Below are 12458 nucleotides of genomic sequence, written 5' to 3'. Positions count from 1 at the left end.
TTTTTGGTTGCTTTGTTTTATTTGCACTAGTGTGCAGAAAGCATTTAGGTCATTTTGAAACACACTGGTATTCCTGCTATGTATTTGTATTCTTTTTTATTTTAGCCAATTGTTATCCTGTTTATGTTTATGTATATAACTTGGAAAGCTGCCAGTAAGTAAATCGTGTTTTTCCAAGTCTACACATAAATGTCATATCATCTTACATTTAATTTGCCTGCAGTATTTGAGTATTAGCGTTACCTTTATCGTTGATATTGTTGGAAATGTTCTGCTCTTTGATGGAGCTCACAAAAAATATTCATAGCAACAAAGATGATGGTCGAGAATAGAACCTTCTCTACACACAAAATGATCCTGTGTATTTGTAAAATCAACAACACCAAACGTTTGGCTAATAAGGAGGATGAAGGTGTCAGTAGAAAGTAACAATCAAAAGTCGTCAGATCATCGGTTTCATGCTGGTTCAGTATTCCAGCATGAAAGTGATATTATCATAGACTCGATTATTAAAAATGGATGTAACTGCTGTTGGTTTTTAGAGCCATTTTTTGAAGTCTTGGATGCATTATTGCATTGTTTCCATTGGCATCTGTAACCAGAAGTGACAAGAGGATGGAATGCCAGAAGTTATCAGATACAGTAATGCTATAGCAAAATTGGTTAGTAAATTGTATCCATGGACTTGAGGGGTGCATCCCATGGAGACAGAGACCTGAGGGGGTATATTATGAAGAACGTTCACTAGTGTTTCTTTGCATTAGCTAGCTAGACAAAATGTGAAACCCCAGTCAGAGGTGACGAGTATCATGATGGTGGTTATCAGCATCCTCTGTTAAACCAGACTTTCTGCATTAGGCTCGCTGCATGCTTCCATTGAGGATCACCTACTCTAATCAGAGACATCATCACACTGATGAATAATAAAGATCTATGAACATTATAAAGATATATAGTGAGCATTAAAATGCAAAACTGGTGCTGAAAATAAGACAAAAAAGTAATGCTGCAGATGATCATTAATCTTCTGATTCCACAATCATTACAAACACGCTGAGCAGGAAGAAAAAAAAAACCATTGACTTGTGTTTATTTTACCACTCTGTGCACACTCGCTGCTGCTGGGTACAGGAAAGCTGCACAATAGAGCTTCGAAAATTATGATACATTTAAGGATTAAATGTTAGTCGGTGGAAAGGAGATGTGGAAATCCCTTTAGTTTATTAATGCAAAATTAATTTTCATGATTGAAAATTACTGGTGATAAAAAAAAATCTACTAATCATCTTTCTAATCAGAGCTCCAACAGCTGCAGTTTATGCAGTTTATGCATCTATAACATGCATTCCAGAAAATTCCTGATCATCCAGCCCCCTTTAAACCAAAATACTAAACACCGTCTGCTGAGAGCCAGTTTGAGTTGAGCACGTACTACCATGGTGATTATCAAGGTAAAAAAAAGTGACACTTTTGTGAAAACTCTGACCTTAAGCTCAACAGTCTTGGCTAACCTAATCTCCATTCATAGTACACCTCTCTGCTGATTCGTACAAAATAAAAATAAAAAATAAAAAAAACACCAAAAGTGAAGCACAGACTTTTTGGTCCAGCTTTCATTATAATGAAGACACAGCACAAGCCTTGTTATTTGTCAGATATTATATTGTCAGATAATAATAAGGCTTGCTGGCACCGATGCACCAACACCACAAACACTATCAACACGTTGTCACCAGTTAGCTGAGGTGAAGGCTAGCAGATTTAGAGTGGCCTAATCAACACCCACCTGTCCCTCAAAACAGCCACACGCCAAAAGGGCTAAATGGTCTGTATTTATATAGCGCTTTACTAATTCCTAAGGACCCCAAAGCGCTTCACATATCCAGTCATCCACGCACACATTCACACACTGGTGATGGCAACTACATTGTAGCCACAGCCCACCCTGGGGCGCACTGACAGAGGCGAGGCTGCCGGACACTGGCGCCACCGGGCCCTCTGACCACCACCAGTAGGCAACGGGTGAAGTGTCTCGCCCAAGGACACAATGACCGAGACTGTCCAAGCCGGGGCTCGAACCGGCAACCTTCCAATTACAAGGCGAACTCCCAACTCTTGAGCCACGATCGCCCCTAAAGGCGATCGAATTTACTAAAGAGAAGTAAATTAAATCCTTAGTAAAATATAAACAGATGAGTTAAAAAAAAAACAAACAGAAAAAAAATCATTTGTTATTGTCAAGGGAGAAATCAACTCAAGCAATGAAAATTATTTGGTGGCAGGTTGTAAAAGCATATATTAGCTGTATTTTAACATTGGAATCTACAGGGACTGATCCGCTTTCAGAGCCAGCCTCGAGTGGCCTTTCAAGAACATACATGTTTTTCACACTTTCATGTTTTACCCCTGGTGATTGCTCTTTGAATGCTTTATCTAGTAGAAAATCAGCCAATAGATTCTTAACTTGGGGTAAACCAGGATTGAGGCAGCAGCAAAAAAGTTTATAATAATAGTAATATTAAGAGTATGTGTGTGTTTCTTTCTTTTTCACCTGACAGGACACTGAAATTCTCAACACGGCTGTGCTCAGTGGGCGTACTGTCGCTGTTCCGCTGAAGGTCGTCACTGTAGGGACGGATGGTGCGGTCTCTGATGTTACAGAGTCAGTGGAGTGCAAGTCAACGGATGAACAGGTTATCAAGGTTCGTGCAACATGAATTCTTTTTTTCCACTTTATCTCATCCTTAATGCTCAGCTTTCTAGTGGCATGCAGGTACGTTAACAGGAAGAATAACACTTCTGTTTGTGGGCTTCAAGAGTTTTTCGCACAGTGAAATCAAAATGAAGGTGCTCGTTTTCTTCTAGCAAAACATCAAAACATGTACCAAAATACATTAGTTTAATGGCAAGGGAAAAACAGAAAGCTGTTTGAAAAAGTCAGGTTTAAATCACAGAAACCCTAGAAGGGGGGTGGGGGGGGTATCCTTTTCTCGTGCTCCAATTCGCCACCATGAAGTGCAGCTTGGCAGCTTTTTTGTGTAATCTTGGTGAGAAACAGACAAAAAAAACACTGATTACATACTCTATACTCTGCTCTTGTTTTAAAGGAGGAATAATTAACAATCATCATGCTGAAAGAGAGTCTGTATCCATACCACTTATATATTACATAACACCATCAAACTGTCAAGGTGACAAACTGCTCACCATGTCTGAATATAGCAAGTTTTAAATCTCTGTAAGTTGATTTTCATTGGCTTTTAGAGGTCTTACATAATTAATCTGAAACCTTACTGAATTTTTGGGAAGTGCTGCAAATGATTTATTGTTAACATAAAATAAGGAAATAATTGTGAGCTGTTTACCACCACAGCAGATTTATTATCCGTCTCTGCGGCGTTATGTGAAAGGAGAAGCAAGAAAAATATAACTGGGGAAAAATAAGAAAAATAAAAGTGTTTATTCTTGATTGTGAGTAGGCGTGATAAAAAAAGAACAGTGCTACAAGTGTGTTGTGTTTACTATACATGCATATCAGATAGAAGAAAAGAGGGAGATCTCTCAAAGGGTTTAATTATCAACTGAAGTAGTACCACATATTGTGACGCTGACCTCAGTAGTCTACTCCCCTGCCCGCTCGTCGGGTTTGAGAACAGTAAGCAGTACCCATCTTTTCTTCATACTATTTTCAAAGGCATCTCAAGATAAAACAGCTTTATTTTTCCCCACTTCACTGTTTCTTTGAGACTTTGAAGTTAAATCCTTCTTTTCTTTATGTTATATGTAGACAAAAAGGAGGACCCCAATGCAGACACAATCTAAGTTAAGCAAACAAAAGATGAGCTTTATTTCACTAAGCTGATACTTCAAAAATAAAGTCCAAATGGTGATAAGTAATCCAGATACAATACACAGGGTAAATGATCTAAAGTTGATTGCAGCAAAGTGATGAGCAAAAAAGGGAAGCAGAGGAAGGCACAACGTGCTATAAAAGGAGAGCACAGGTGAAACATGAGCAAAGGGCACTTCTCTGACAAAGATAAGTGGAAGAGCAAGGCAAAGGCAACTGATGAACACAATAAGGGCAGAGCAGATAATTACAAGGGACAAAGATAGGGAGTAAAACAACAAAAGAAGCCCAAGGAAATGTAGTTACCAAAAGAAACCCAAAGTGACAACAGTGACACAAACATAGGGTCATTAAAGACAGGAAACTGGTAAACACTGGGAAACATAAGAGAGTTATATACGTGTAGTGATCAAAAACACCCATGGTGAGCACTGAGGCCTTGATCCTGCTCTTACAAACTTCCAGTCAGGAAATCATGCAGGGACGAGTCCAGAATAAATGGGACAAGTGATCAAAATCATCCAAAATGTATACAATTTTATTATTTCAGAGAGTTTGCAATCAAATCAGACTATCATAATAAAAGACCACTAATGATCCATAATGTACCTTTAATGGTGCAGCTCGTCAGCAGTGTAGCAATCACATGATAACTCGCTTTCACCAACAGGAAACTTACAGGTGCTTTTTTTTTTTTTTTTTTTTTTTTTAAACCAAATCCACCCCAAAAAAATACGATCCCACAGGGGTGCTTATTACATGCACTAAGTGTACCCCTAAGAAATAATTGATACCACTGCAACCAAGTTATAATAGACACAGCAAATCAGTTTGCCATACACACCAATGCAAGGCCTGATTCCTGTGAGGCGTTAACCCCAACTCAGGGACTGCACATTGCCCGACTAACATTGCGCCTGGCCCAGTTAACATAAAAACAAACCCAAGTTTTAAAATACATCAAACTAGGAAGAAAAAAGTGGAGCGACACAACCAGATGTGCAGCCCGTCCTGCAAGACAAGACACGAAAAAGTGTAAGTAGCCTGTCAGTGCATAAATAAAACATTGTTTTCTGCCTAACATTATATTCAAATACAATACCTTCAACAGACTGCTGTGCTTACTGCACTACATGATTAATGCCATGTTAATCATGACTAAAAAAACAAAATGCAATAATCATATACATTTTTATGAACTTCAGCAAAAAAGTTACCTTTACAAAAAACATTCAGTCTATAGTTTGAATCTCTACTGAAGGGCAGTATGATCACAATATGCTTAAATAGCAACTAGATCTTCTAGTGGGAAGAAATTTTATACCAACTGACTTCTGCAGCTGTGGTACTTGAATGCAGTGAGCGCTTGCTTTACAGATGCTGCATGCATGATTAGGAGCTTGATTTTACCTGTGAAAATAGGACTGAAAACACCTGAGGTTTAAAATGGACCAATACCTTTGTCCATGTAGTGTAACTTCCAGCCTCAATCACAGCAAGTACTCTTCTTTACACTTCACATATAATAATACTGTGTTGAAGTTCACCCAGTCATCTGGCTTGCTCTCGACATTTATAGCGTGGTGTATTTAAGAGTGTTTCAATAGCAATCCAGACACAAACTGCCATTGAACCCATTTTAAAATGCTCGTTGTTTCCAAATCCTGTGAGCCCCCTCATATAAGTCACAGCTTTAGAATGGGGAAAAAAAGACAATAGATCCATCATTGCTGTACTGCACTGCAAGTTTTTTATTTTCTGATGATTATTTTCTGATTTAAAGTGTTGCGCTACAGTTTCTCCTTGTATCCCAATAATGTAGAACACTTGACGGATCCAGTAAACCACTAAGCTTTAGCTCTTTAGGTTTTAGGAACTTTTAGAAATTTTGCAACCCCCAAAGCATAGTACTTCATAAATGTTAAATACAGTGCTCTCTCATGAGTCGGTTTTAGTCAGGTTAGTCAGACAGAATTATTTCAGTCAGTAACTCTCATGTGTACCCTGCTGTAACAGTAAGAAAACAGTTGTTTTTACTTTTCTTTTCATTATGATGTCACAGTGAAGTTAACCTATAAAATGTTATTAGATCCTATTAGTATGATGCAGTGTTTAGTGTGCTTGAATAGGTGGAAATAACAAAAAATGCTACCAAAGCAAACCAAGAATAAAAGCAAAAGAGCAAAAGTTTTTCTCCCTTAAAACACAGATGCAATCCTTGGCATGTTTTGTTTTCTGTCACGTTTGGATCTGTTCCATCATATTTTGTTCAATATCTAGTGTGTTTTATGTACTTTTGCAGTGCATGGTAGACATTTGTATGAGGTTTATCATAATTTTGCAAGTGAATTATTCGGTTAATGCCAAAAAAGTGCTGTGTAAGGTCACCGTGACCTTGGTCTTTTGCCACCAAGTTTAATCAGATCATTCTTGAGAACTTTGCAGTCTTTAAGTTCTGTTTAAGTATTATTTAAGAAATACCACGTTTGCTAGAATTAGACAAACAGATGGATGGACAGATGGGCAATCTGAAAACATTATGTCTTAAGCATTGAGGCATAATAAAAGAGCAAAAAAAAGTGAGACTAAAAAATGCAGAAGTAGATAGATTTAGTTTACTCTCTGGATGGTTGCCTTTCATACTTTAAAATCACAAGAACAAAGAAATTATTGTGTGAGTTAAGTGTAAGTTAAGACAAATAATTTGGAAACTTTAAATGAAAATGAATTGCATTCATACCGCTTTACATTTCCATTTAGCATATATCGAGGTGAAACCCTAAACTTTCCCTCATATCTAAGAATCCTCCTTTCAGAGTTCCAACCTGTTCTCATTACAGGAAGACGAAATATGTAGGAGGTGCAGTAATGCTGGAGAAGGCTGAGGGTGAGAGCGAAGGAGTGGGAGAGAAAGAGAAAAGGGAAATGAAAGGGAGGAGGAGGAGAAAACTGACAGACAGCAAGCTGTCACTTTTGTTCCTCAGAGAGAGGGCTTGGTTTGACATCATTCGAGAGTAAAGCTGCCAAGTTATATGCAAAGAAGTGGCGACAGATGACAGTCTTCTTGTGACTGGTTTGTTATAAAGAAGCAATTGTCAGTATTGAGGACATGTGCTGAAATTACCAGTTGTGCCAATCAAGCTTATATGGTATTTGAGAGTGGAAAAAAAATGAAATGCAAGTGATTACAAACAAAATTCAATGACAGACTGTTAAATACATTTGTTCGTCAAGGGGGAAATGTTTGATAAGGAGATTCTGGGGCTTTGGAGATAATGACAGATACTTCTGATGTTCATGCTGTATCAGTTCTTTATGTTGGAGATATATTAGAGTAACTTTGGCAAATGACTGGTGGTGTACTTTATCCAGACACTTCATAATTTGTTTTGAGCAAGTGTTTTTCTCTCTGGCTAGATGAATTAGGTTTGTGTCATTTTGTAGCTCCATCTGTTAAGTTGGACCAAAGTCACATAAATTGTGCACATACTATGCTTCACACACAGGCATGCATTAAGAATAGAGCGGTTCTGAAACAAACACAAACACACACTGAAAAGAAACTGAAAGAAATTGAGTAATCCAAGCACTTAAATCTTTTTCAAAGCAGCCTAAATGATCAGATTTACTTACTATGTAAGAAAAAAGGTGAAATAGAGCAACTTTACTTCTACAGTGGATTTTTGTATCTGCTTATTTATTCTTATTTTTTCCCGGTTAGATTGTTTTGGCAATCAGATTCTAGAGTACTTTGCAATCTTTAAGTCATGTTTAAGTATTCTTTAAGAAATAACGTGTTTATTAGAGTTGCACAGACAGATGGATGGAGAGATGGGCAACATGAAAACATTATGTCTAATTTAGAGATGGACCGATCCGATATTACGTATCGGTATCTGTCCGATACTGACCTAAATTACTGGATCGGATATCGGAGAAAAATAAAAAATGTAATCCGATCCATTAAATATCACGAAAGCACCTCACAAAACTTGCAACACGCTGTAACTCGCCTCAGAACGTCGGAGCAGTATGCATCACGTGATAGAGCAGCTGTGGCATGCGGGACCTGTCGGTGGTCTGGATAGCATTTGGAGCTTCGCTAGCAACCTGGCATTTCATCTCCGACAAAGTTATCCCCGAGAGAAGTAAAGCAAGTGTGTAAGTCCATCTCTGAATGTTTGTAAAGCATTCCCACGTTAAGCTTAACGAGCGACTGCCTCTCGCTCTCCGGCTGCTACTTCAATCGTGAAACTGCTAATGATCAGCTGATCGGCTCTCTTGTTTGTTTTTGGTCCACTTTGCGCCAGAAAGAGGAAACCAGCGGCTGAACAACAGCAGCACGTTTAAGCTCTATAAGCTGTTGTTAGAATTTATTTAATATTACTTTCTACACCAGGATCTTTTTCTACGTAGCTGACGGCTGGTAACTGTGCAGGGGCGGATCTAGCAAAGTTTAGCCAGGGGGGCCGATAGGGCATTAACTGGGAAAAGGGGGCACAAAGACATACTTTTCTTTCTTATTCTCATTTAAAATGTCGAGCTTTTAATAAATAATTATCTGACACCCAAAGTTTTAATTTGATGTAAAATGAATAGAAGTCAATTACTGTATATAGTGACTATTAAGTCTAATATATATACCCTAGTAAGCTATAGTACATTTTCCTTTGGGAAGGTACCATCTGTGCAGTCTGCAATTTTGTTGAAGAAAGATGTTGAATCTATTTAATATTTCTTGAAAAATAATTGATTTCTGTGCATTTTTTTTCACACTGCATCAAATTAAGGTTGATTACGTCGATTAAGCATCATGAGGTGGAGCGTGAGGGGTGGTTCCCTATTTTTTATTTATTTATTTTTGTTGTTGCTGGGAGTTGGAACCCTATTAGTTAGGTTGCTTAATATTTACGCTAAGTACTCTTTAAAATACCAGAATAGGGAGGATGGTGTAGGTCTAAGTTTATTAGATTGATCAGTATTGCTGAACTATGAAATATTTTTTTTGTATACAGGTATAACAGAATAGCTTTAGTGTAGTTGTTGTTTTAAACTTGAGTATGAACTTGCAGACTTGCAAAATGCAGCAAGATATTTAAAAAACAGTTTTGTTGATTAAAAAACACTATATCGGATTCATATCGGTATCGGCAGATATCCAAATTTATGATATCGGTATCGGTATCGGACATAAAAAAGTGGTATCGTGCCATCTCTAGTCTAATTATGCTTTATTATTTATTCCTATTTTATTTTATTATTTTTTATTGTTGTTGTTTTTTGGCAGTGAGATTGTTCTTGAGTACTTTGCAATCTTTAAGTCATGTAAATTGTTTTGGCAATGGCAAACTCAATGTGCTTAACACAGAAGAACATAAAAACCTGTGTAGGTTTACAATGCCAAAGGCAGTGAAAACATGTGCTGAGTGTAGGCCTGTGTTAATAAAAAGGTTTCTAGTCTGTTTTTAATGTATGCACAGATGTAATTGATTTCAGGTCAGCAGGCAGCTTGTTCCGAAGAACAGGACAGCAATAACTGAAAGCACCTTCATCACGCTTAGATCTAATTATAGGAACCGTTTAAAGATCTGCCCTGATGACTTGAGAGATCTGACTGAACTGTAGATAGTGTGTTTGCATCTTATCTTCCTCTCACAGCAATTTTTCCTTTATTCTTTAGGTGTCAGAGCGCTGTGACTATGTGTATGTCAATGGAAAGGAGACAAGAGGAAAAAACAGGGTGATGCTTAACTTCACCTATAGTTTTCTGAATGCACAACTCGAGATGAGCGTATGGATGCCCCGCCTGCCCTTGCTAATTGATGTGGCTGACCCTGAGCTCAGTCAGATTAAGGGTTGGAAGGTCCCTGTTAGTATGGGCAATAGGAGGTAAGTCATGACTGTCTGTTGTGTCTATGTTGTTGCATGTTGTAATAAAAAAAACACATCATCACTTTCATCACTTCAGAAACTGACTCCGATGGGCCGAGGGGGCTTTATCCCACATCTGTATATCACAAGAAAAGTTGGCAACTTAAAAAAATCACAAGAATCAAAAATCTAAATTTCTCTGTGTAGGTCATAAACCTGAGAAGTTCTTAACAATCCCTTTATGACAATCATATTTTTCATTTGGTTAAAAAAATAAAAAAATAAAAATGGAGACCACGTGAAATTGGCTCAGTAATGATGGTGCAGACATATGAAGCATAATGCAAGTGCAGCTGCATAATAAGTGTCTAATAATTCACTGGACTGGTCTACAGGGGGGGAAAAAGTACTTATACTGAATAAGGAATGACTAATAATTTTGAGCATTACAGAGCTTGAGCATATTCCTGAGGGTGTAAAGAGATATAGTGTACAATGATCTGTGCAGTGCAGCGTGAGTTGTACAAGATGATCCTAATAAAAATATTTAAATTAATGATCTTTCTGCTAATATGATTTCTGCTGATTAAAATAGAACTAACCCTTTTCAATATCAAAGATCAGTGAAGCACAGTGACAAATTTACATTTAATAATAGCTTTTATAATTATGATTTACTGTGATCATATTTATAGTGACTATGTTGAAGAAACAATAGAGCACTGTTGTGTTTATAAAGTGAACAAGATTTAGATTGTTCCCTGCGCCCCAGTGTTTACCATCTTTGTCTTTGAGCCAAGATATACATTCATGAATTATACTGTGGAATGAAAGCAGCGGTTACATGAGCTAGCAGATGACATACACGTCATGATTTGTTGCAGTGAGTAATGAGTGATAGAATCAGTCGTCACAGTTAGAGCCCCAGTTTGCTGTGAAACTCAATGTGCTTAACACAGAAGAACTTACCTTACCTATTCTGATGCTTTCAGGAGATTATATGGATATCGGTATTGTCACCTTGGATGGAAGGGTCAGCCCAAATCAGTCTGTGTGGTTTGATATGATGTAGGTCATATGGCATGGCTTTCATAGGCACCAACTCAACCATCAGGACACTCATGGTGTTGGCCCAACTTCTTATGAAGACAGTTTTTTAAAATTTGTTCTTTTTTCAGTAATAGTGACGCCGCTTTCAAAATGGCCATGTTTACTATTTTTGAACTGGAAAACATGTTATGTAGTATGTAATGATGAAATATGTCAAAATAATGTCATTCATTATTGCAACAGGGGTAGTTATGGTGTATATATCATGTGTACAAACACTTTTTAATTTATATTTATGTTTTTTTTTGTTTGTTTTTTTTGTTTTGTTTTTTGCCTGTCCCATTTGGTTCTTTAGCCGTCAGAATTGTTGTCTGAAGACCAACAAGGATACCCAATGGATTTATTTTGCCAAATGGATCATCGTGGCATTGCCGTATTGGTCCATTTGATCGACCTTTGTTTTTATTATTTATTTTATTTTCAGTTGTTACAGACGGGACAGACATGAGTGAGGGATAGGAAAGGGAGAAAGAAAGAGGAAGGAAAAGAAAAACAGAAGGGGAGAGGGACAGTGAGAAAGGGGGAAAAAATAATAATAAAATCTCCTGGATCACCTGTTGAGAGAGAGAAAGAATAGAAAACGAGCAAAAAAAACCCAAAGCAACATACTAAACACAACATCATCGCATTAATCTAGCTAAGTGTAAACAGCAGTAAATACTAAATATTCAATGTTGTTGTGCAGCACGCAGGACCGACAGCGCACAATGTGCTTTGAAGTAGCAAAAAAAAAAAAAAAAAAAAAAAAAAAAAGAAGTAGCAGCCAAGAAAGGTGTAATTTAAGTCTACGAACAGTGAACACCCGTGTGCACACCTGTGTGGATCAGCGCGCTTGTATTCAAATGGTTTCCACATGTAATGGTCTGCAAGAGGATGTAGCGAGCCATAGCCCGGTCCCCCAGGGCATGAAGCAGGCATGGAGGAGATCCAGGCCCCAGACATCCAGAGGCCCCAGAGTGCGAGAGCCCAAGGAGGACCACCGGAGGGGCATCTGTGCCACCCTCATGGGAAGGGCTGAGGATCCCCAGACAAGGCGTCACCCAGTAGCCACCGAGCAGAAGCTAGAGGGGGCTTCACCGGCGTGCCCGCCGGCTCTGCCGGCAGCCAGCTGTGCCAGAGTGAACCAAGCTGCAGGCCCAGAGGCCGGAGGCCTGAGGGCCACCCGCACCCCGGAGGAGGCCTGACCGAGCAACAGGCGCCAGGCCCCGCCAAGTAGCCACCGGGAGTGAGCTGGTACATACCTGAGCGCCCAGCCCCGGACACCAAGAACCACCAATGCACCGACCCCTGAGGGCATCAGTCACCGGCAGGGAGTGTGGTGAGGGGAGATAGGCCTTGGAGGGCTATATTTATGTTTTCAATTAAAGAAAGCACTGTAAATGCTAACTAAGGAGTCTTAGAGAGTATTTCAACTCAGAAATACCTCACATTTCCTCACGTTAGCGTACCACCCACAGGGTGGCACTCTAACACAAATGCCCCCTGCTACCTAAGCAAGATCACATCAATCATTTCTTTCAAGCGCATCACTGTGTGAAGAACGTGTGTTATGTGTACTTTAACAGGGGTGGCACTGGTTTATTAATGCTTTCATGGGTCAGTGTGCTTATGTGTACATTGACAAAAG

General features: G+C 38.7%; 1 protein-coding gene across 1 annotated transcript in view; it reads left to right on the top strand.

Annotated features, from left to right (window-relative positions):
• The window catches only part of LOC146570720 (transmembrane protein 132C), a 174474-nt gene that overhangs the window by 146762 nt on the left and 15254 nt on the right, over positions 1-12458 (top strand). The window contains exons 6-7 of the mRNA XM_085279345.1: positions 2559-2702; positions 9531-9739. Of these exons, the coding sequence (XP_085135471.1) occupies positions 2559-2702; positions 9531-9739 (353 nt within the window). The remainder of the gene's footprint in view (positions 1-2558; positions 2703-9530; positions 9740-12458) is intronic.

This window comes from Mchenga conophoros, linkage group LG7 (assembly GCF_057382185.1).
Source record: "Mchenga conophoros isolate Kocher_MC1m ecotype Shallow Benthic linkage group LG7, M_conophoros_male_GT1.1, whole genome shotgun sequence".
NCBI classification, from domain to species: Eukaryota; Metazoa; Chordata; class Actinopteri; order Cichliformes; family Cichlidae; genus Mchenga; species Mchenga conophoros.
The sequence above is the reverse complement of the archived record's forward strand: the minus strand, read 5'-3'. Positions and strand labels throughout refer to the sequence as shown.